This window comes from Diceros bicornis, chromosome 6 (assembly GCF_020826845.1).
Source record: "Diceros bicornis minor isolate mBicDic1 chromosome 6, mDicBic1.mat.cur, whole genome shotgun sequence".
In the NCBI taxonomy this organism is placed as follows: domain Eukaryota; kingdom Metazoa; phylum Chordata; class Mammalia; order Perissodactyla; family Rhinocerotidae; genus Diceros; species Diceros bicornis.
The window spans coordinates 54,834,365-54,860,875 of NC_080745.1; the positions used below are offsets into that span (position 1 = coordinate 54,834,365).

General features: G+C 37.1%; 2 protein-coding genes across 3 annotated transcripts in view; one reads left to right on the forward strand and one right to left on the reverse strand.

Annotated features, from left to right (window-relative positions):
* LOC131407218 (gastric triacylglycerol lipase-like) overlaps nt 1-19,034 on the reverse strand; it is a 121,059-nt gene extending 102,025 nt beyond the window's left edge. The window contains exon 1 of the mRNA XM_058543467.1: nt 18,818-19,034. Coding sequence (XP_058399450.1) covers nt 18,818-18,927 — 110 coding nt within the window. The 5' untranslated portion in view covers nt 18,928-19,034. The remainder of the gene's footprint in view (nt 1-18,817) is intronic.
* Nucleotides 469-12,472, forward strand: LOC131407219 (gastric triacylglycerol lipase). Of its 2 annotated transcripts, none has more exons than XM_058543468.1 (9): nt 469-594; nt 764-881; nt 1,748-1,946; nt 3,018-3,127; nt 4,918-5,054; nt 6,940-7,086; nt 8,913-8,984; nt 9,410-9,481; nt 12,236-12,472. In XM_058543468.1, exons 1-9 carry the CDS (start codon nt 490-492, stop codon nt 12,470-12,472), a joined length of 1,197 nt encoding a protein of 398 aa, XP_058399451.1. In that variant the 5' UTR covers nt 469-489. The 2 variants fall into 2 exon arrangements, with proteins under 2 accessions (XP_058399451.1, XP_058399452.1); XM_058543469.1 differs by having other exon boundaries at nt 1,847-1,946.
* Nucleotides 19,035-26,511: the final 7,477 nt, after the last annotated feature.

The following is a 26,511-nucleotide window of genomic DNA, read 5'->3' on the forward strand; positions in this document are numbered from 1 at the left end:
ATCAATAGATATTTCTAGAGTAGCTATTATAAACAATATTAAAAGTATAATGATAGATTTGAATGCACGTTATATTGAGATTGACTCTAGAAGAGTCAAATGACCACGCAATGCTACAGCCCCCTCCACTTGAGACTCTCAGAGTAAGTTGGCAAAAGCCTTAAACATAAAGCATAATAGAATGTGATGTTATGCTAGACAATTAGAAGACTTTTTTTTTTTTATTAATTAAGCTTTGTTCAATATGACTTGAAGACCAAATGGGAAATGTTCTTAAACAAAAGGAATCAGTAGAGTGAAAACATGTTACACATTAAAATGCCTGTGCTGACATACACATGTCCCAGACTATTGCCCAACAGAATATAATCAAACCTAAGCATTTGTCTACTTTGCATGAAGGTGAAATAGGCACAAAATAAGAGCATTATGAAAGTGTAATAGGGTAACTATGGCATGGATTATTCTTCTGTTTCAGGCAGGACCAAAATGTGGTTGTTATTGACACTGGCAAGTTTGATATCTGCGCTTGGAAGTACACATGGTCTCTTTGGAAAATTAAACCCTGAAAGCCCTGAAGTGACTATGAATATTGTAAGTTACCAGGAGGAAAAACCTATAAAACTAAGACAAATTACTGTGATTTAGAATCATAGAGGATTTAAGGTTTTTCATCACCAATTAAAAGTAATTAACAATATCTACTTACTAGATACATATTAAAAGTCAACTAAAACTTAAAGTTTTGGATTTTTGTCATCAGAGTCAGATGATTTCCTATTGGGGATACCCAAGTGAAGAATATGAAGTTGTGACTGAAGACGGTTACATCCTTGAGATTAACAGAATTCCTTATGGGAAGAAAAATTCAGAGAATAAAGGTATAACCTTCTTCTCTTCCTTCTTTTTCCCCTCTTTCTCTTTTCCTCTTTCCCATTCCCTCTTTTTTCCTCCCTCCTTCTCTCTCTTTTCCTCCTTTCATCTCTTCCTTGTTTTTTCCCTCCCCTTGTTCCTCCTTCCGTTTCTTCCTAAGGACTTAATTAGTCTCGCTTATTTTGGAAATGCACCAATAATGAAGCCATATCTCTAGTCTTCAAGAGATCACCATCAAGTCAATGAGATAGATAAAAAAACAGATGGTTTAAATTAAATGTGATATAATAATGATGTTAGAACTGTGCACAGGATATTAAACTGGAAGTCCTGACAAAGGTACCTAACCCAGCTAGAGGAAGTTAAGGAAAGCTTGCCCTCAGAAATAATAACTGAGCTGAGTCCCAGAGGATCAAGAGGAATTAGCCAGGGTGTGTGTTACAGAGGGGAGAATGGGGAAGCAATTAGAAGCTCATTTCCTCAGCAGATAAATGTCCAATTTTTACAAATACTATTAAAAATTTATCTTTCTCACTGTACAAATATTGTGAAGTACAAAGGAATAAAATTAAAGACCACGCATAAATTGACCACTTAAATTAACATCATGCAGAATTTCCTTAGCATACAATTTTGTCAATAACTTTTTGATGTATAATTGGCATACAATAAACTGCACATATTTAAAGTGTACAGTTTGATAAATTTTGTCATCTGAGAAACGATCAATACAATAAGATAACATATTAAAATATATTCTACTCAATCAAGAAAATGTCTTCAATTCTTGTCATATGAAAACCTGTTTCTATCTTCATGTTTTTCTAAGAACAAGGAATGATTTATAAAGCTTTTAAACAATTTTCTTCTTTAGGTCAGAGACCTGTTGTGTTTCTGCAGCATGGTTTGCTCGCATCGGCCACAAACTGGATTTCCAACTTGCCCAACAACAGCCTGGGCTTCCTTCTGGCAGATGCTGGTTATGATGTGTGGCTGGGGAACAGCAGAGGAAATACCTGGGCCAGGAGAAATATATACTATTCACCAGACTCAGTTGAATTCTGGGCTTTCAGGTAAAGAAAAGGGACAATAGAAAATGGGCAATTAGAAATAAACAGTGAGTTTATCATTTTTAAAAATATTACACTCCAAGTAGGAAGAGAAGGAAGTCATTTTTACTCTAATATTTTCTTGGATTCTTCCACACACCTCATTCTAAGGGTAGCTTTTCCTTCAAACTTTCTATGATCTCAGTACCCATTGATAGGAGATTCCCTGAATATGCTCTTCCAAATAGAATGAGCAAAATGACTGAAGCAAGGAAATTCACTGCCCCTAGCAGGTTCTGACAGACACATATATGGATTCAAGAGGATGTTAAACCCAGTTGGGGGTTCAAGAACAGCAACCTGAGTCATCATCAACAGCAAGTGAGGGCAGGGGAGGATGAATCCAGACACCATGGAGAGATTATCGAAGGTTTTCTATCACTGGCCCTCTTCTGCCTTATTCCTGGAAATTGCTTACGGAAGTGGAGAAGAGAAGAGAATTTGGCTGATGATTCTGAGACACAAAAGTGCTCTGAAATTTCTAGGAGCTGAAAGGAAGCCTTTGTGTCCCAAGTATAGTGAGGAAGAGGCAGAGTGAGACGAGAGGAGACTGGAGATGCTGACAAGGGCCAGATGGTGAAGCCTTTAGAGCTCACTCTAAATGTAAGGAGAAGCCACTGAAAAGTTTAAACAGGGGAGTGGCATAATCCTGTTTTCATTTTCAAAATATCATTCTGGCTGATTTGTGAAGAATAAAATAGAAAGGGATAAAGTTCTTATTAAATAACAGTGGAACATCGCATAGAAATGATTATTAAATCTGATATTCAGTTTCAGAGATAGAAATAATCTCCAGCTACAGACACTATCTTGTTTGGTTTAAACTGCTGCTATAATGCTGAGCTTCAGAAATGACGTCAGCTGTTTATAAAAAGCCACCCCAAAGAGCGCCTGACACTCACTAATGATCTACACGCAGCAATGCTTAGAGAATATAGTTCTCTGTTTCTCAAAGGGAGCATTAGCTATAAATATGTTTGACTCTTAGAAGGTATAGCAAGGAAATATATTCAGTTGTTTTCTTTTTTCTTGTAGCTTTGATGAAATGGCTAAATATGACCTCCCATCCACGATCGACTTCATTTTAAAGAAAACTGGACAAGAGAAGCTACACTATGTTGGCCATTCCCAGGGCACCACCATTGGTAGGTAAAAGCAGTCAAGGCAGGTAGCTTCGTTTGTATAGACCCCTTTCCAGTGGTTATGCAGGCATGTTTGTCATTATGATAATTGCTTTCCATTCATTATACAAGGTACTACCTATAGCAAGCCAATGATATAGGGACAATAATTATTCTTATTGTATTTATATCGGAAACAAAACAGGAGGTAAATAAGTTATGCAAAGTAGCACAATTATTATAAATAGGGAAGCTCAGATACCAGCTCAGGCAACCTGACCCCCAAGCCCACGCTCTGAAACATTGTACCACACAGCCTCTGGACAACTTATTCCAGTCATTCAATCATATTGACGGAGCACCCACGATGTGTCCTACTTATCCTCCAGTAGGAGGAGACAGGGGAAATAACAAAGATCAAAAAGTAAAATATAGAGTATGTTAGATAATGGTAATGCTATGGAGAGAAAAATGAATCAAGGAGAGATATAGAGGAGAACTGGAGGGGAACACAGCAATTTTAAATAGAGAACACCACCAAACACTCTCTAAGTAAAGACATGAAGGAGGTCAGGGAGTGAGCCATGTGCATACCTGGAAGACTGATGTTCCAGGAGGAGGGAAGAGCAAGTGCAAAGGATTTCAGTTGTTTCTGCCTTCAAATTTACATCTTCTGTGCGCTGAGAAGTTAGATAATTATCCTTGCGAGAATTGTGTCTAAAATAGGATTAGGTTTAATCTGAGCAAGTTTATACAGAGAAGCCACCTGTCCTGAAAGTGCATGGACCTACTGATACCCACTCAGGCTGCTCGTGTGTGTTATTCTTACTTACTTACTTACTCTGATCTGCAGGCTGTAATCTGTAGAGTTGGGCAACCATATAAAGGATCCCTTATTAAGCACAGTGCCCCCAGAAAAAACATTCTTGAAAAAGAACAGGCTGTATATTATATAGGTGAGGTAGTTGTTTAGTTATTTCGAGCTATTCTTTAGTCTCATCAATATGCCATTATTAACAGTGGGGAAGAGATTGTCTTATGTAGTTCCACTGTACTTAAGTTCTTAAATGAAAATAACAATTTAATTAACTTATTTATTTAACTTAATAACTATTTGATTACATTCCAGTCTACTAATATGCTACTGTTCATAAAGCCATTTAATTACAGACACATTTACTGCACATAGATGTTTGAATTATCTTGGCTACTCATTTGTCAAGCATTTACTATGTGCCAAGTGTCCTGGTAAATAGTTTATATGATTCGCTTTGTTTAGTTCCTCAAAAACCTAATGAAGCATTCACTATTATCCCCATATTTCAGATGGGAAAACTGAGGCTCTTAGAATTTAAGTGACTTGTTGCAAAGCTGGTAAACCACAGAGCCAGGATTCAAATCTCGTTTGGACAGATATCAAACTGGTGCTTTTAACCTTTCCACTTATATACTCTACTTATATTAAACGTTAACTAATTATTTCACTGTGATGAGATGAATTTGAATTCATCAAAACCTATATGTAGTATAAATAACTCTTTTTTTGTCACCATATGATTATCCTAAAGTTGGCCTATTTTCTAAAGTCAGATATAAGAGCTTATTATAATTTTTTTAAAGTTCTAGCCTCAGCTCCCCATAAAGAATCTATGAAAATAAAAGAAATGTACTAAAAAATGATCACTTTGAACCAGCAGAGGTTGCCAGTTTCTCAGGTTGTCTCAGATGGCACTCTTAGTAAGCCCAAAATAATGTCACCTTTGTAAAACACACACACACACATTCTTCACTGCTTCCTTGTTGCTCTGTCTCAGGTTTTATCGCCTTTTCGACCAATCCCAAGCTGGCTGAAAGAATCACAGCCTTTTATGCGTTAGCTCCAGTTGCCACTGTGAAGTACACCAAAAGCCTGATGAACAAACTTGCGCTTATTCCGCCATTCCTCTTCAAGGTACGTGATTCTCCTTGACTGAATGTAAGATACCAAATTGTCCATGGATTTCAAAATGATGGAAAGAGAACAAACACACCTGGTGGACAATCATGTTTATATCCAAGAATGGAAATGTACATGCTTATATTATTTTGTGAACAGCACTGACCATGTCTAAATCCCCATTACAGCCTGTGAGAGTCCCACTTAGTTCTTTGTTCTTCATTTTATGTGGGTTAGCCACACCTAGGAGTGTTTTTGCTCCTTTGTAGATGTTTTATTTACCAAGCACTTCACATAGCTGTGTCAAGGCTATGATTCCATCTCTGAAGCAGGGAAGGGGAAACAAAAACAAAACAAAATAATCAAATATGAAGCCTAAACTACCTAGGCCAAGAAAACGGAGAAGAGGAAGGATAGGAAAGAAAGGGAAGGGAAGGGAAAAGGAGAAAGGGAAAAACAGTGGTTGAGTGAGACAAGGACTTTGAGACCCCTCATCAAAACTCTTGGCTTTCCAAGCCTTTTCCTAAGAGCTACTTCTTCTTTAATGGGGATTTCATAGGGCAGTAGCATAGATTTCAATAAACGATAAATATTGATTGCCTTGTACAGTAGGCATACATGGTAGGGAATTGATAATCTTTACTTTCTCTAATGCTTAATCACCGACTTCTCCCAGCCACTGAAACCAACACATACACACACGTACACAGTTTCCTGAAGAAGAGCAGTTTAGCCACAGGCTATAAAATGTAATGACGCCATTTCCTTTTACAGCTTTGTACTATTCATTTATTTTTACTCTGAATTAACATGTGTCTAAAGTCTAAGAGACCTTATCTACAGTCAAACTACATTTGTAAAATTTTTATTCAAAATGTAAAATTTTGTGATGACCCTGAGTATATTCATTACCTGCAGTGATTCAGAACTTGTTTATTTCCGTGTTGTACTCAGATTTTCTGATAGGCAATGCAGAGAACGGTTAGAAAAAAAGCATTAGACCTCAAGTCAGAGGCTTGGGATCAGGCTTCTAGCTATAATCTACTTCTAATTTGCCCAAGACCCTGACTATTTATCAACCCGATGTTTTCTCATGTATAACACTACACCTTGTAGTGTTTTTGCTCCTTTGTAGATGTTTTATTTACCAAGCACTTTGCACAGCTATGTCAAGGCTGTGATTCCATCTATGAAGCAGGGAAGGGGAAACAAAAACAAAACAAAATAATCAAATATGAAGCCTAAACTACCTAGGCCAAGAAAACTGGGAAGAGGAAGGATAGGAAAAATGGGAAGGGAAGGGAAAAGGAGAAAAAGGAAAACAGTGGTTGAGTGAGGCAAGGACTTTGAGACCCCTCATCAAAAACTCTTGGCTTTCCAAGCCTTTTCCTAAGAGCTCCTTCTTCTTTAAATGGGGATTTAAAGAAGAGTTGGGGCAAATCCTTTTAACTGTTAAACTACCTTGCCTCATTGTCTTTCTAAAGGCTTTGCTGAAAATATGGCTCAGAGTCACCATTTCCTCTTCTGATCTTTTCATGATTGTTACTGAAATCGCATATCTTGGCACTTAATTCTGACAGTCTACCATGTTGTTTTACGATTTTCTTCTATAACTCTTAGTACCCCAACTAGACTGTAACTCTTTGTGTCTTATACTTCTCAGCAGCCAGTACAGTTCTCAATGCAACAACCAATACCCAATATTGATATCTGCCCTGTCGCTTCCTAACTTTCTGGTGGGAATTAAATGAAAGGAAGTATTTGAAATTCCTAAAACAACATATAGAAATATGAAAGTATCATCAGCCCAATCACATCTGTACAAGCAGATTAGACAAATAAATAAGTCTTTTCTGCAACTTGATTTTTATAAACCTCTAATGATGCTTTTATTTTTCAGATTATATTTGGTAACAAAATGTTCTTCCCACACAACTTTTTTGATGAATTTCTTGCAACTGAAGTTTGCACCCGTGAGACATTGAAACTCGTCTGCAGCAATGCTTTATTTATCATTTGTGGATTTGACAACAAGAACTTGAACATGGTTTGTATGCATTGAAATTTCTAATCTGAAAATTTTGAGCAAAATTTTTGATTACTTGTCCTATCACCACTTAGAAATGGTACTTCATATGAACTAGGAGTAGCTTCAGAATTGCATCCATGATATTCAGATTAGCCCAAAAGAAATCACAAATCATTGCTCCCAGTTTTGTCCCCTGCAGCTCCCTTCCATCACCCTAAATGCTCCCTAAAGTAAACAATACATACAAAAAAATAACAAGTCACTGCACACTTCTGACCACCTAAGTAATTGGTGTGACAATTAAAATCTGTGAGATGAGGCATTCAACCATATATTTTGGTAGGCTCCTCTCTAGGAAAAAAATGTCTAGGAACTGAATAAATGTTCTGTTAAATATTTTTAATGCTGATGGTCATTCCCATAAATTTTATAAAACTTACTTTAGAGCAACTATTTATGTTAGATTTTGCCCACATTCTTTTCTGCTGTTTCACTTCCTTTGCATTGAGTTGGGTTTTTAAAATATATATGACAAAATGTGGCATCATAAAGTAGTTAAGAGTATGGATTCAGGTTAAGAGCCTAAATTCAAATCCTATCCTTGAAACTGACTTAAACCTCTCTGTGTTGGTGTCCTTATCCACAAAATGGGAGATTGTGAAGATTAAAGGAGCTAATATATGTGAAGCATATAGAACATAGTACAAAGCATATAGCTCATAGTATGTCATATGTTTTGCTACAAATACTGTTATACATTGACAACTATCCTCACTCAAAATTGTCAATTTAGTTATATCTCCTTGAACTCCCAAGAAAGTCAAGTTCACTGACAAGAAGGTATATTTCTGCCTACAGGTTGCTCATTAAACAGTATTTAGTGAGGCACTATTAAGTGTTGTAGTCACTGGGAACATGGTGGTGAAAAAGACAGATATGGCTCCCGAGATCATGGAAATCAAGGACAGTCAGTTCTCTTTCTCAATGCTGGACATCATCTCTGTGGATATTTTTAAATATATATGAGCAAAGGAAACTTTCCCTACTCTCATTTTGGATGGTAAATAAGAGCCTCCTTTTTCTTTCTTGGAAGGGAGTTTCTCTCCATGGTTCTGGGAATGTTTGTCATTCCACATGTGGAGTATGACAGAGCAGTCTATTCTTATCACACTAAGAAAAGGCAGTACAGATTACTGCATTCCATCAATAAAAGCCTTGTAAGAAAAATAATAGTAAAATAGAGACATGAGGAACATTGGAGAGATACTTCGATCCCCTATGAAGATGGTCAATTTGATTGACTCTATCCACGTGGCATTAAGACCTATTATGAACTAGTCTATACAATCTGAGAAGGTGGTTTCAGTTTGTTGTCTGGGGTCTGTTCAAGGTGGATTAGCGCCCTGAAAAGATAGCAGGATAGCAACAAAATTGATAAATATACTATGTATAGCATTTTATTCACCGCCCTCTGGCAATGGGTAGAGAAGAGTAAAAAGTTGAAAGTTTAGACTCAGAGACCTAGATTAAAGTCTCTGGCTCCACCCTGTTATTATCTGTGTGACATTGGACATTTCTTTAAACTTCTTTGAAACCCAATACCCATTTTGATAAAATGGCGATGATAAACTCTCCTCATTGAGTGGCTACAAATCAAACAGTTTAGCCCATGCAATTGCACTTCACAAGCTCTAAAGTGACACACAACAGTGTGGCTCATATCCTTCCAGTAAATGCTGCCCTTAAACAGTTGACCTGGATCAGAAAAACTTAAACATTAGCTGCTATTGAGAAACCGAATATATGTCTAATTGTGTGCATGCGCATGCGTGTTTGCTTTCTAGAGTCGCTTGGATGTGTATGTATCACATAATCCAGCAGGAACTTCAGTTCAAAACATGCTCCACTGGACCCAGGTATCATTTCTCAAATGCTGTTAAGTTTATTTTGTGGGCTTTAACCCCTGGCACTTTACGTAGAGCACATTTTTAAAAGATTCTGTCCAATGCTCCCGGTAGGAAATTTTTTCTGGCATGTGATTACCAGCTGAAAATAAGTATCAATCCATGTGAATGAAAATCTTGTGAAAACAGTCACTTTGGGTAGCAAAGAAATGAATGATCGTTTGACTTGGCATGCAAGAAAAAGTATTTCAAGCAAAGCTGCATTTAAACTTGCATAAATATCTGGATGATTAAATCATCTTTATTTTTGGAATGGGAAAAGTGTTTTTAAATAATTGTTTAAATTGAAAATAAACTACTCGGAAATATTTGAATTTTATTTTTCACATAGCAAGGAGAGTTTTTATTTCCTTGTGTTCTTAATTTCTCTACATTAGGCTATTGAGTCCGGAAAATTCCAAGGTTTTGACTGGGGAAGCCCAATTCAGAACATGATGCATTATAATCAGGTAAGCTTCTCAAAGATGGAATTAGTCACATTTTGAAAGGCAAAGATATAAAAGGTTGAAGATGAAATTATGGTAACTGTGTGTATATTTTCCAGAGGAATGTTGGCACCCAGATTTAGCCTTAAGGAAATTATAAAGTAGACAATTATTTTCTTGGAATCCCTTCTTCATATCAAACATCACCCCAGTCTCCTATTCTCCCACTGTGCACTCATGCTGCAGTGTCGGTGCTCATTCAAGCTGCCCTCAAAGTACCACACCACTAGAGAAACTTTCTAGAATTTATCACCCCTCACCTCATTAGACAGACTTGCCCTGTATCCCAGACTCCCAGTACAATGTTCTTTCCTTTCCAAAATGCAATTAACTTATATAATAAACCAATAATTCTAACTGTTCATGAGATAAAGCAAGAATCTCTGGTCTTCTTAAACAATACCCTCTCTTTCGTTGACAGCAAGAGAAGTGATTCCACCACATTCCCAGACATAAGAGAAGGATGATGTGCTTGCAGATCAAACCTGGAGATATGTTTCAGCAGCCGGGGGCCTTGTAGTCTAGGCAGACATGTTGAGCACTCCTCCCTCTTGTTGTAGCACCAAGAACCCAGGCTCTGGAGTCCATCCTATCTGGGGTCAATACAAGTTCAGACAGTAATTTCTTCATCTCTCCACCCAGACTCAGGGAGTTATTGACAATATTTAATGGAATAATGACTATAAGCCCTTAGCTCAGGGTAAGCATCAGATTATTGCTGACCAAATTTGACCAAGGGAAGTACTCTGCATTTTTTGTAATCCTCTCCCATTTCTCCTTACCTGACCCCCAATTTTTCCACCCAAATAGTAGCTGAACAATCCTGCAAATTTTCATCTTCCTCCATGATTCAATATTTAGAAGGGATTTCTATCTCTTCATCACAATATCCTATTTGAGGAGAAGATGCCCCTTCCATTTTTTTACATCTTTGAGGTCTTTAAAGAGGTTTTCAGAACACTATCAGATCAAACATTTGTTAAAAACACTTTTTTCCGACCATCACCTCCTCAAACCCCCAAAACACAGACTTGCTTTGAATCTACCTTTCTACTGGACTCTAATACCAGTAATCAGAGGACTCCATCTTGGAGGACCTGGGATACTGAATCCCAAGTCCACCCTCCCTCCAACCAAGCCAATAACAGCTCTGGATGGTCTTCAACTAACTGAGGCAGTGACACTAACTTAAGAGTATTTAATTTAATTTAAGGCACCAACTTAAGAGAAGCTAACATCTAGGAAACTCTTTGAACAAATGGAATATAAGTAAAGTAGGTTTATTATTATGGATATTTTCCACACTTTTCCCTTTTCTCCAAAATACAAGGGACTCTAACAAGGTATTAAAATACCAAGAAAGATTGCATGTGATAAAATATTTTACTATGGCAAGTTGGCCTTTACATAAGGTGAGAATAGAGAAAATTTTAGTATATTGGGTTAGTATTCTTGAGAATATGATCTAAAAGCTAACTAAATTCTCTGTGGACAGTGGGAAAATCGGCAGTGATTCTCTTATTTCCTTGTCCTGCTCTACGAACCTCTTTAAAATCTATGTGTAAATGGTAATTTTCTAGAAATAGGAAATGAAGCTGATGATAGACTTTCTCAGAATTTGAACCAGTATCTAGTATAATCAAGTAAGTATTCAACAAATACAGCTCCTTAAATGAACTGACTGACCATACTGGGAAGTCAACACAAAGCCAAAATAAATGACTCAGGACATTTTGAGGAAAACATACTTTAGAGTGTTTGGGTAGAAACAATCTATTATAGTTATAATCCAATCAAATCCACTTCCGTTAGTTTGAGTTGATGTCTAAGTTTTTAGTTTATAAGAATTGTTATCTAAAGGCTTGCTGTTCAAAGCATGGTCTGAGAGAAGCAGCATCAGCATCATGTGGGAATGCAGAAGCTAGGCTCTTCTGCCAGATGTGCTGAATCAGAACCTTCATTCTAACAAGATTCCTGGGTGATTCACAGGCCTGTTAGAGTTTGAGAAGCACTGATCTAAAACATATTGCATCCACTTTGCTCTGTGGATAAAGGTGACTCTCTCTGAGCAATCATTGTTCAGAATTTCTTCTAAAACTAAGCCATGTCATTTGCGATAACATGGAGGAAACTTGAGGGCATTGTGCTAAGTAAAATAAGTCAGACCAAGGAAGATAAATACTGTATGATCTCACTTACATGTGGAATCTAAAAACAAGCAAATGAACAAACAAACAAACAAAAAAAATCAACTAAGTTCAAAGATACAGAGACCATGTTGCTGGTTGCCAGAGGCAGGGGGTGGAGGGTGGGAAAAATGGGTGAAGGTGATCAAAAGGTACAAACTTTCAGTTATAAAATAAATAAGTCCTAGGGATGTAATGTAGAGCATATTGACTATAGTTAACAGTACTGTATTGTATATTTGAAAGTTGCCAAGAGAGTAGATCTTAAGAAAGTTCTCATCACAAGAAAAAACAAAATTTGTAACTATGTATGGCGATGGATGTTAACTAGACTTATTGTGGCGATCATTTTGCAATATATAGATATATCAAATCATTATGTTGTACACCTTAACATAATGTTTTATCGCCATTATACCTCAATTAAAAAAATATGGTTCAGTTAATATTATAGAATCTACAGGGAATAAGTATTGAGGTTTAAAGTGCAGTTACCTATGAAAACTGTGGTTCTCTCTCTCTTGTGTTTTAGCCCACGCCTCCCAGCTACAATCTGACAGACATGACTGTGCCGATTGCAGTGTGGAGCGGTGGCAATGACTGGCTGGCTGACCCTCAAGATGTTGACCTTTTGCTTCCAAAACTCCCTAATCTCATTTACCACAGGAAGATTCCTCCTTACAATCACTTGGACTTTATCTGGGCAATGGATGCCCCTCAAGAAGTTTACAATGAAATTATTTCTATGATGAAAGAAGATAAAAAATAGTTCTGGATTTAAAGAATTATCCATTTATTTTTCCAAAATACTTTCTTCCCTCACACATAGTTTCCTGTAATGTTTGAAATGTAGTGCTTCTTTCTGTAATTTTGACCTTAGAAATACATCAACATCAACAAACTTTCCATTTGTTGTTTTGAATTTAAAAGAATTTTTAAAAATTTGATTTTCACTTAAAAATGTATCTAGAAACACTTGAAAGAACACATTCCTGGGGAGGTGAAACTTCTCTTCCAATCCTTCCATTGTTTCCTCTAAACTCAACATAGGTTAAGAGCCATCAATCATGAGTGTTGCCAAAAGACAGTCCTGGTATTGAATATTGACACCTCTTGTGGGTGCTTGAGATTGAGTCAATTGCTTTCTATTGTTTACTGTTGCTGAAGCTCAGTCTCTCCATCTGCACAGTGGGGATATCACTTGCTCTTTTGCAGATTTAACTCCATGAAAAGGCAAATTAGGCTATGAACTGAATTGAAGACAGCTCACCTTCACTTCCTAAGGAGAGGACAGCAAGGGTAGGTTAGGAAGCAACAGGCAACCTCTGTTCAGGAAGTTGGGAGGTAAAAGGTGTACTCTCCATGCCTACTGCTATTTTGCCCCTATATCCCTGGACCTTGACCACAAAACACACAATTACTAACCAAAGGATTTCTAAAATCATTGGCACCGCCCTGGCAATCACAGGATCCAGAAACATTCCCACTGGTATTTAAGTCAGAATATATAACTGCCACCAGTTGGTGCCTCCCCTCAAAAAATGACCCCTCCAATCTTCCCAAACTTCTGTTAAGCACAGCCTCACCTGAGAAATTCTATTAACCCTGTAATATTGTGACCCCATATCTTATGCAATTAGGCTTTTTGGATCTCAGTTATTATGCTATGGTAGGGTTTAATGTATGAAATATAAAGGAGATAAAGAGTATCTTGTACCCACATAGTACATAATACATGGTGAGTATTCACAAAATATCCGTAAATATTTTTATTATTTTGTCATGTTCCTTAACCCTTGCTAGAAAGCCTGAAGTTTCTTATTTATTTTTATCCCCTCCCCTTTATTTTTAAAGTGGAAATGAGAAATTGCTGAAAGAAGATTTTTTGGGAGCCTTTATTTCAATATTTCAGTGAACTTTGCAGGCAGCCTTTAACAAACTGAGGTGAAAATCACAGTGACTAGTGACAAATATTCATGGTAATGGAGCCAGTTAACGAGTCAGATGTTTCATCAACTCTGCCTTCTCAAGAAAGAAAATCGTTATATTCTTACAGTCTCCTGTGCTTTTCTAGCTAACTGCCTTTCTTTTAGTCTGCATTTAACAAATATGGGCAGCTTTGAGTTTGGTCTTTGAACACAAGTAAATATATTTCCTCCCACAGCAGCTCTCCTAATATCTCTCATTCTTGAATCTGAACTGTCAACGTATCAGCTGATCTTCAAGGATTTATTTCTCTAGCTACTTCCTTCCTTCCATACTAATTTGAAGCAAATTTGATACATCACATACTTCATCCATGAGTATTTCTGGATGGATTTCTAGAAGATAAGATCTCTTTTTTTTTAACATAACAATACAATTATCACATCTAAAACTTCCTTAATATCATTAAATATCCAGTCAGTGTTCAAATTTCCAATTTTCTCATAAATGTCCATTTTTTTTACACTTTGAATCAGAATCCAAATAAGATCTTCACTTTTTGTTGCTTGATCTGTCTCTTGTCTCTTTAAGTCTATAGTTTACCTCTTTCCTTTCTTTTTATTCCTTTAATTTTTTTTTTTATTGTTGGAGAAACTGTTATTTTTCCTGTAGTTTTAAACCATTGATATTTTGCTGGTTATATTCCAATAGTATCACTTAACATGTTCCTCTCCCATTCATATTTCCCATAAGTCAGGATTTCTTAACCTCAATACTATCGATGTTTTTGGCCAGACAATTTTTTATCATCCTGGGAATTGTAGGATATGTAGCAGCATCTCTGGCCTCTACCCACCAGATACCAGTAGAACACACACATCCCAAGTTGTGACAACCAAAAATGTCTCCAGACATTGCCAAATATCACCTTAGGGGCAAAATTGTCCACCTTCCATACTGAGAACCACTCTTGTAAATTATAGGTAGGTTTGTACTTAATCCTTGATCGGATTAATATTTTTTTGGAAAAACTACTTCATAGGCCATGTTATAAAATGATCCTCATTTTATAATGAGGATCATAATGCCTAGTTGTCCCTCATTTAAGGATGTTGGTGGCCATTTCTTTTCAGTACCTAGATCCAACAGTTCATTAGGGGTAGAGAATGGTGACATTCTAATTTAATCATTTCTTCTTCATTTATTAGCTGGGATACTTCCATAAGAGAAAATTTTCTTCATATACTATTTGGCTACACAAAATGCACAATTCTTTCCCTTAACCACTTTCCAAAATTGATTTTTCTTCTTTTAGTATCATAATAAATTCATGTTTCTATGTATATTTGATGTGTTTCAACTCACTGCAGCTTTTATTCTTATCGATATTAAAATTATCCACTATATTGCTTGTGAGAGCCTCTGTAAATTGGCTCCAAAGTCTTTTTGACAAAACCTGTCATCCTGTATGTTTGCTGTCCTCACTCTGGAATCAATAATTTCTCTAAGTCCTGGCTCCTTTTAGGGTGGTAATCCAAGATCATATTCTACTAGTGAGGGTGATCATTATTCTTGGATTGGTCATTGTTTTTAGGCTTTTTCAATGAAGATAGCTCGGTAATTTTTTCATGATAAAACACATCTGGAGTTCATATTCTTTTTTCTGTCAATTTTTTAAAATTATCAGCTCTTCATCTCTTTCCATGATTTTCCACGTTGATAGCTGTGAACACATAATGCTTGAACTTTTGCAGTAGCATCTTAAATAGTCCTTTTTCTAGTCTCTGTGATTAACATTCCAAACTAATTCCTAAGATCCTCTCTATTCTTCAACTTCTTAAGTTCAAATTCTTCAACCTGCCATCTAAAATCCTCGTAAATCTAGAGTTGCTTATCTGTACTATCTCTTCTCCAGCTACTTTAACTAGTAGCCTTCCTTCCAATCAAACTATCTCTTCACTGCACCTCAAATATAGCTCTTAACTTGTACCATCATATTATCGCTCACATTCCCCACCAAAATTCTTTCTAACTTATTTTGGAGTTGTAAGTAGGTATCTGTATCTGAGCATAATTCACACAAAGTCTAATATATAGAAACAAAGAATTGTGCTGCAATATAAAACCTACTAGAAATACCATCGCTTATATTTTTTAAATCATGATATTTTAAAATTCAAAGGATCTAAGCAATTACTTAGTCTAATCTCATCATTTTCCAAGTGAGCATATTAAAGTTCAGCGAGATTGAGTGCTTTGATAAAGGTCATACAATTGTCGGGGCTGGAATCCACATAACCTAGTCAAAATACTCTTCTCTTTTTGCTGCACAAAGCCAATACATATAGCTCTGTTATACTGCCAAATCAAATATTTCTAGAGTTATCTGAGGGAGAAAATGGGGGGATGCTGAGGATTTTATGAAGCCTTACTCAAAGTAATACTGAGTATGAGTTCCTGGGCTTTACACAGATCTCTGGCGAAAGAAAAATGCCAGTTGAATGTGAGCTTTCTCTGCAAGCATGAGAGGAAAAACAGTGAGAAGTAGCTGGATAGACATTAGAATGAGAAAGAAGGAATGGAGGCAAGAAAGAAGTAAAGAAAAGAAGATATTGAATGTACGGGAAAGGATTTGAGTTTCCAGACACAAACCTCGTCTGCTTTGCCATGTCTTCGTCCTAGCCCTACTCAAAGAGATCAGATTGTAAAGGCCAAATATAATCTAAGCCAAATAGGGAAAAGCATTTAAAGCATACAAGTAAGATGCCACTCTAGAATTTTCTTTTGAAAGTAACACTCAGGTAAACAAATGAAAGTATAGATGAGATAACTATCTGCTCGGTTGACGCACCCTAATAAGTAGTTTTCAGATGGGTTACTGATAATAGCAGTGAGTCCAAAACCTCATCACGGATATTAAATTATAGCTAAAATAAACCGTAAAACAATTCAAGGCACATAACAAGGTGATGTCATAACAGGGTCTACAGTAAGTATGGATATATGGGAACCTAAAACTAAGTGTATTCTAGTCGATTTGAAAGTAGAGAAGAATATATACTTTTTCAATAAAGAAGCATAACAAAATTGTTAGAAACATGAACTAGGAAGTCAGAGTAACCTGAGTTCAAGTTCTAGATCAATGATTTATCATATGGGGAAAGTTGTTATCTTCCTGAGCCTCAGTTTCCTCCAGTGGAAATAATAAGAGTATCTACCTCATAGGGTTGTTGTGAGGATTTCCAGGTTCATTTATTGAACCAACATCTATTGAGTGCCTTCTCTATGCCAGACATTCTATTATAATTAGTGTATTCATGGTAGCATTCAGTTAATATTACCTATCATTATTTTTATAGCTCCAAGGCACTGTCTATTAAGATCATTTTTTCTTTGCTCTTACGTATCAGACAATCTTCTTATAGTAACTTGGCCTCAAGATAGACTAACCCACTAAGTGGGAAGTTCGTAGAACAGCCAATGTCAGTGCCTGGCCTACCAAATAGCAGGTATTTAGACACAATGGCCTCCATCTAATTATTTCATTTTAATATTATACATTATAGCACTTAATGAATTATATTTCTCTGAGTTTTAACCCTCCTGTGTAATTATTTCAATGTCATTTCCAAGACTGAAAAGCATCTGAAAAATTCTCTCTTCTTCCTGTATTCATTTCGTTTGCCTGCTCCTTCTTCCCAGGTTCTCATCTCATCTATCATATCATCCAGTTGGCTTTCCAAACCAGGGCTTCTTAACTTGGCACGTCTTTGAGCTTAACATTTAAGCGAAACATTTATGCTTTTTCAAAGCTCCTCGATTCAAAGTCTCCCTTCAAGTCCCAACAATCCACTGCTCTTTATTGAAGTGAATACAATTCATGTATGCCAGTAGACTCAGTAGCACCAGATATCTAGCTTACTATTATATTCTTCAATTTATGTCACTGTAGCAATGTCCGTACTTATTAAGTGCAGAGGTGTGACGTTAAGAATATTTACAGGGAATAAGGTGGCTCTGTTTGCGAATCATTATTTCTTTATCTTAAATAGGTTAGATCAAGTTGTGGAACAGTAAAGAATATTGTGTGTGTGAGTATATATGTATGTAGCTCATTGTGTGTGTGTATATATATGTATGTAAGTATAAATATATATATTTACAAATATATGGTTATATATTTTATATGTGTATAAATATATATTTTATACATAATATACTATGCATATACATCTACAAAGAAAATTATATGTATATTTATAGACACACATATACTACTCACTGAGAATGTTTGTACACAAACACAGGCACATAGTCAAAAAAATAATTACTTTTCCTTGAGTAAATATTCTGCCAAACCATTTTAATCATCTACGTATTACTATACTCTTTCTGAGAGCTTCAAAATTCTCATTCTAGTGAACTTAGGATTCTGTGTTTCACATTTTCATTTTGAAGTATCTTATAGCATATATTTACTATTCTTCAGAATTGTAAAAGCTGCTTGAATTCAAAACAGGTCAAATCGACAAAGGAGATACAAGATTAGAAGATCTGCAAATGGTTTGGCTCTAAAGCAAATTCAAACCGAAAAAGAGGTGGCAAGGTATGGGAAATTATATCCTAGAGTTATTTTATATCAATTCTGCCAAATGCATGTCAAAGTAGTGATACAGAGGAGAAGTCAAGATGGCGGCGTAGGCAGACTCTGACCTCACCTCCTCGGGTGGACACAGCCAATTTACAACTACTCGTGGAAAAATTACACCTGAGACAGAACTGAAAACTGGATAAGAGGAACTACTGCAACAACGGACAATCCTAACTGAGGTAGAAGAGGCAGAGACTCCCTTCTGGAGAGGAAAAACGCTGCCTTCACAAGCGGCAGCACCTCACCACCGCCGGGGAGCAGCCTACAGGTACACAGCTCTCCCTGGAGGCGCGGGGCCCTGAGCCGGGGAGCACACCCACTGTGGGCATTTTGTGGACCCAGCACAATCGAGACCAGTGGCATAATATCTGACTTTGCCTGCTACTAAAACATTGGGGAGTATCCCCAGAAAAGCTGGTTCACAAAGAAATTAAAACCGCCTCTTAAGGGGCCCACGCGCAAACTCACCCATTTCAGAAAGCAACCTAAAATCACCAGAAAGAAAGGTGCACAGTGCTTTGGTGAAAAGAGACTCACCTAATAGGACCTGAGTGCATCTTGGTGAGAGGTGAGACCTCTCCAGGGACTGGGACATTGGCGGCAGCCATTGTTGTGGCCTGGTGTGGGCGTGCTGACACAGACGCCATTGGAGTTCTCCCTGAGGCCTGCTAGCCCAGGGTCTGCCCCACCCACTAGAGCACCGATTTAATCCAGCTCAGTCAGGGCAGGCAGCCCACCCTAGAGACTGGCCCCACCCAACAACAAACCCTCAGGCAACTTGTGGGCCTGCATAGATTGGTGACTGGATTCTCTGCAGCCTGGCAACTGAGCCGACTTCAGTAGAGCAGGGCATACACAAGGAGCAGGTGGAGAGTGTGAGGCAGTAGTGGAGTGTGTGGGGCTCCCGCCGTGGAGAGACTGGGTCCTCTTCGGGAGGTTGGGGTGCATACACGGGGCAGGACTGTGTTGACTGTGTGTGTGGACCTGTGGGCGGCAGGGCATGTCAGCTGCAGAAGACTTGTGGTTCTCAAAGACCCACATAGGGGGTTTGCCCCACCTTCCAAAGCCTGAAACAATTGGGTGCTCCCATGCCTGAGGCCAGCCCCACCCAGCTGCAATCCTCAGAGAGCTGATAAGAGACCTAATAGGCTAGAGGCTTACAGCAATTGTAAGGCCCTGAGCCTAACAACCTGCCACGCTGGGGGCTGGGGGCGTACTCACTTAAAAGAAATACTGCAACACAAATGTGGTATTAGAACTTGCAGCCAACTGTGCTGGGGCTCCCCACACCTGATAAAGAGACTGAAGGGCCCACAACAACTACAAGCAGCTGAGCATTACAACAGCTGGCCAAGAGCATAACTCGGCCTCCCTGGGAGCATACAGGGAGAGCAAACAGGCCACAACAGAAGGACACACGTAGCCCACATAGGGGTCACCCCTGGAACATTGAGAACTGAAGGAAGCACACGGCAGGCCTCCTAAGCCATCACTTACATAAGGTCACCTATCCAAGAGCAGGAGACGTACCTAATACGTAGTCACAAGCATAGGGGAAGAAGCAAAATGAGGAGGCAAAGGAATACATTCCCAGTAAGGGAACAGGACAAAACCCCAGAAAAGGAACTAAGTGAAACAGAAATGAGCAACCTACCCGACAGAGAGTTCAAACAAAGAGTGTTAAGGATGCTCACTGATGTGGGGAGAAGAATAGATGAACTCAGTGAGAATGTCAGCAAAGAAATGGAAGATATAAAAAAGAACCAATCAGAAATGAAGAATACAATACTGGAAATGAAAAATTCACTAGAGGGACTCAAAAGCAGAGTAGAGGATACAGAAGAACGGATCTGTGAGCTGGACAAAAGACTAGAAGAAATTACCCAAGCTGAACAGGTAAAAGAGAAAAGAATTAAAAAGAGTGAGGACAGTCTAAGGGACCTCTGGGACAACATCAATCGCACTAACATCCGTGTTATAGGTGTCCCGGAAGGAGAAGAGCGAGACAAAGGAGCAGAGAATCTATTTCAAGAAATAATAGATGAAAACTTCCCTAACCTAAGGAAGGAAACAGACATCCAGGTACAGGAAGCACAGAGAGCCCCAAACAAGATAAACCCAAAGAGGCCCACACCAAGACATATCATAATCAAAATGTCCAGAATTAAAGAGAGAATCCTAAAAGCCGCAAGAGAAAGTCAAGTTACATACAAAGGAAACCCCATAAGGCTATCAGCTGACTTCTCAGCAGAAACCTTACAGGCTAGAAGAGAATGGCATGATATATTTCAAGTGCTAAAAGGAAAAAACTTACAGCCAAGAATACTCTACCCAGCAAGGTTATCATTCGAAATGGAAGGAGAGATCAAAAATTTCCCAGACAAGCAAAAATTAAAGGAGTTTGTCACCAAGAAACCAGTGCTACAAGAAATGTTAAAGGGACTGATTTAAGGGGAAAAAGAAGACCACAAATAGGAAAAATTATCAATTTCCATGATAAGAGGGTAATGGATACAAATGCACAAAAAAGAGGTTAGATATGATATCAAAAACATAAAAGGAGGGAGGAGGGGAGTTAAAGAGTATAGCTTTCAGACAGAGGTCAAACTAAAGAGACCATCAATTCTGTATAGAAGAAGGAAGGAACAGAGAAGGACTACTAAAACACTGAGAAAAAAAAAAGTTAAAAAATGGCAGTAAGTACATACTTATCAATAGCTACTTTAAACGTCAATGGACTAAATGCTCCAATTAAAAGGCATAGGGTGGCTGATTGGATAAAAATCAAGACCCATATATATGCTGCATACAAGAGACACACTTCATACCTAAAGACACTCACAAACTGAAAGTGAAGGGATGGAAAAAGATACTCCATGCAAATGGCAATGAAAAGAAAGCTGGGGTGGCAGTACTCATATGAGACAAAATACACTTTAAAACAAAAACTGTAAAAAGAGACAAAGAAGGTCATTACATAATGATCAAGGGAACAATCCAACAAGAGGATATAACACTTGTAAATATCTACGCACCCAATGTAGGTGCACCTAAATATATAAAGCAATTATTAACAGACATAAAAAGAGAAATAGACATTAACACAATAATAGTAGGGGACTTTAACACTCCACTTACACTAACGGATAGATCATCCAAACAGAAGATCAACAAGAAAACATTGGCCTTAAATGATACACTAGAACAGATGGACATAGTAGATATATATACAGAATATTCCATCCAAAAACCAAAGAATACACGTTCTTTTCAAATGCACATGAAACATTCTCTAGGATTGATCACATATTAGGCCACAAAACAAGTCTCCATAAATTTAAGAAGACTGAAATAATACCAAGCAACTTTTCTGACCACAACGGTATGAAACTAGAAATCAACTATAGGAAGAAAATCAGAAAAGCCACAAATACGTGGAGATGAAACAAAATGCTACTGAACAACGACTGGGTCAACGAAGAAATCAAAGAAGAAATCAAAAAATACCTGGAGACAAATGAAAATGAAAATACGACATGCCAGAATTTATGGGATACAGCAAAAGCAGTTCTAAGAGGGAAGTTTACAGCAATACAGGCCTATCTCAACAAACAAGAAAAATCTCAAATAAACAATCTAACAATGCACCTAAAGGAACTGGAAAAAGAAGAACAAACCAAGCCCAAAATCAGTAGAAGAAGGGAAATAATAAAAATCAGAGCAGAAATAAATGAAATAGAGACCAAAAAAACAGTAGAAAAAATTAATAAAACCAAGAGCTGGTTCTTTGAAAAGATAAACAAAATTGACAAACCTTTAGCTAGACTCACCAAGAAAAAAAGAGAGAAGGCACAAATAAGTAAAATCAGAAATGAAAGAGGAGAAATTACAACAGACACCTCAGAAATACAAAAGACTATAAGAGAATACTATGAAAGGCTATATGCCAACCAATTCGTCAATCTGGAAGAAATGGATAAATTCTTAGAATCATACAACCTTCCAAAACTGGATCAAGAAGAAGTAGATAATTTGAACAGACCAATCACCAGTAAGGAGATTGAAACAGTAATCAAAAACCTCCCCAAAAATAAAAGTCCAGGACCAGATGGCTTCCCTGGTGAATTCTACCAAACATTCAAAGAAGACTTAATACCTATCCTTCTCAAACTCTTCCAAAAAATTGAGGAGGGGGGAAAGCTCCCTAACTCATTCTATGAAGCCAACATTACCCTGATACCAAAACCAGACAAGGACAACACAAAAAAAAAGAAAACTACAGGCCAATATCACTGATGAACATTGATGCAAAAATCCTCAGCATAATACTAGCAAATCGCATACAACAATACATTAAAAAGATTATACACCATGATCAAGTGGGCTTTATTCCAGGTATGCAGGGATGGTTTAACATTCGCAAATCAATCAACGTGATACACCACATTAATAAAATGAAGAATAAAAATCACATGATCATCTCAATAGATGCAGACAAAGCATTTGAGAAGATACAGCATCCATTTATGATAAAACTCTGAATAAAATGGGTATAGAAGGAAAGTACCTCAACATAATAAAGACCATATATGAGAAACCCACAGCTAATATCATCCTTAATGGTGAAAAACAGAAAGCTATCCCTCCAAGAACAGGAACCAGACAAGGATGCCCACTCTCACCACTCCTATTTAACATAGTAATGGAAGTCCTAGCCAGAGCAATCAGGCAAGAGAAAGAAATAAAAGGGATCCAAATTGGAAAGGAAGAAGTGAAACTGTCACTATTTGCAGATGACATGATTTTATATATAGAAAACCCTAAAGAATCCACCAGAAAACTTTTAGAAGTAACAAACAAATACGGTAAAGTTGCAGGATACAAAATCAACATACAAAAATCAGTTGCATTTCTATACACTAACAACGAAGTAACAGAAAGAGAAATTAAGAATACCATCCCATTTACAATTGCAACAAAAAGAATAAAATACCTAGGAATAAACTTAACCAAAGAGGTGAAAGAGCTGTACACGGAAAACTATAAAACATTGCTGAAAGAAATTGAAGAAGACACAAGGAAATGGAAAGATATTCTGTGCTCTTGGATTGGAAGAATTAACATAGTTAAGATGTCCATACTTCCTAAAGCAATCTATAGATTCAATGCAATCTCTATCAAAGTTCCAACAACATTTTTCACAGAAATAGAACAAAGAATCCTAAAATTTTTTTGGAACAAAAAAAGACCCCGAATAAGTAAAGGAATCCTGAGAAAAAAGAAAAAAGCTGGAGGTATCACACTCCTTGATTTCAAAATATACTACAAAGCTATAGTAACCAAAACAGCATGGTACTGGCACAAAAACAGACACACAGATCAATGGAATAGAATCGAAAGCCCAGAAATAAACCCACACATCTATGGACAGCTAATCTTTGACAAAGGAGCCAAGAACATACAATGGAGAAAAGAAAGTCTCTTCAACAAATGGTGTTGGGAAAACTGGACAGTCACATGCAAAAAAATGAAAGTAGACCCTTACCTTACACCATACACAAAAATTAAAATGGATTAAAGACTTGAATGTAAGATCTGAAACTATGAAACTTCTAGAAGAAAACACAGGCAGTACACTCTTCGACATCTGTCTTAGCAACATATTTTCAAGCACCATGTCTGAACGGGCAAGAGAAACAAAAGAAAAAATAAACAAATGGGACTACACCAACTAAAAAGCTTCTGCACAGCAAAGGAAACCATCAACAAAACGAAAAGACAACCTAACAATTGGGAGAAGATATTTGCAAACCATACACCTGATAAGGGCTTAATCTCCAAAATATACAAAGAACTGATGCATCTCAACAACAAAAAACTAATAACCCAATTAAAAAATGGGCAAAAGACCTGAACAGACATTTCTCCAAAGAAGATATACAGATGGCCAATAGGCACATGAAAAGATGTTCAAAATCATTAACTATCGGGGAAATGCAAATCAAAACTACAATGAGATATCACCTCACGCCCGTCAGAATGGCTATAATTAACAAGACAGGAAACAACATGTGTTGGAGAGGATGTGGAGAGAAGGGAACTCTCATACACCGCTGGTGGGAGTGCAAACTGGTGAAGCCACTATGGAAAACAGTATGGAGATTCCTCAAAAAATCAAGGATAGAACTACCATATGATCCAGCTATTCCACTGCTGGGTATTTATCCAGGGAACTTGAAAACACCAATGCTTAAAGATACATGCACCCCTGTGTTCATTGCAGTGTTATTCACAATAGCCAAGACTTGGAAGCAACCTAAGTGCCCATCAAGGGACGAATGGATAAAGAAGATGTGGTATATATACACAATGGAATACTACTCAGCCATAAGAAATGATGAAATCCAGCCATTTGTGACAACATGGATGGACATTGAGGGTATTATGCAAAGTGAAATAAGTCAGAGGGAGAAGGTCAAATACTGTATGATTTCCTTCATCAAGTAGTAGATAACAACAATAATAAACAAACACATAGAGACAGAGGTTGGATTGGTGGTTACCAGAGGGGAAGGGGGGAGGGAGGAGGGCAAAAGGGATAATTCGGCACATGTGTGTGGTGATGGGTTGTAATTAGTATTTGGGTGGTGAACATGATGTAATCTATGCAGAAATAGAAGTATAATGATTTACACCTTTATTTTATTTTATTTATACAATGTCATTTATTTATTTTATTTATACAATGTTATAAACCAACGTTACTGCAATAAACAAAAAATTAAAAAAATAAAATAATAAAATAAAATAAAAATCACACAAAAAAATCTGCACAGGTTCAAAAAAAATAAATAAATAAAAAATAAATAAAATACATGTATAGAAACTCAGAGATGAAAGTATTTTTCACTCGCTAAACAGTGCTATGATTAGAAAAATGTATTCTTTTCCTAAGCATTGTAAAAACTTACCCAGGAACTTAAAATCACTAGAAATACTGTATCTTGAAGATTATCTTTTTCTAATCTGTCTTTGGAGAATTAATCTTTGTAAATCAAAAATGTTAGACATCTATTCCAACAACTCAAAATGTTCAAAAAGTGTCAGAAGCACCTCAGGATTTTCTTTAAATTCTCATGTACTGTACATCCACTGTTGACTTTTATTTTTACATTTCAATAAATATAATCAGAACAAATGTAACACAGAAAAAGGAAAAAAAAAAAAAACAGTAGTGATACAAAATGGGGCTAATCTTACCAAACAGGCCAAAATTGATCTATTTGGTTAAAAATTTTTAAAAAGCTTCTTGATCTATTAAATCTGCACTGCTTGTGAAAAATATTCACATTCATTTAACAAGCTTAAATTATATAGACTGTATTATATTGATATGCATTTAACAAATATTTATATTTAATAAATATTTATCAAGCTAGACACTGTTCTAGGCACAGGAACAAAAGACAAATCCTTGCCCTCATAGAGTTTACATTTTAGTGGTGAAGATTGATAACAAAATATAAACAAATATGTATTATGTCATCAGGTATTAATAATCACTGATAATAAAAATATAGCATCTAGGAGAGTAGGAACAACACAAGGCACTATGTTAAATAGAACGATCAGGAAAGGCCCATTTGATAGGTGATACCTGAGTAGAGAACTGACTAAAGTGAGAGAGATCCAATTTATTTGAGTGCTCTGGTCCAGCAGCTCTCAACTATCATAGATATGCATAGTGTTGCAAGCCAGCAAAGTAGTCTGCCACAATTTCCCTGATGCTGGAAAGACAGGAAACTCCTGGGTCAGAGACAAACGACGCTATTACTCGTAGCACAGCAGACCTCATGGCCTGCACATCCCCCTTGTTCTTCAAGTCCCATTCAGATCATGGGAAAGTAGACCCAGGTGGACATTGCACAGACAGTGAGTCTATGTCGCAGTGAGAAACCCCAAGCTTAGGAAACCCCATTCTTATAAAGGGGACTGCTAGCAAACTTGTCCAATCTCTGCCCCAGACAGAGACATTTTCTTTATTATACTGGTCAGGAACAAACTTGCCGTCTGTCCTAGAAAGAGATACGTCCTTGAAAAGATAGTATGGAACAAAAACTGATCTGACAAGTACAGAAATATCTTGGAGAACAGTCTCCCAACATCAACCAGCAGCATGCATCAGAATCACCTGGAAGATTTATTGAAACACGAAATGCCCGGGCTAACCC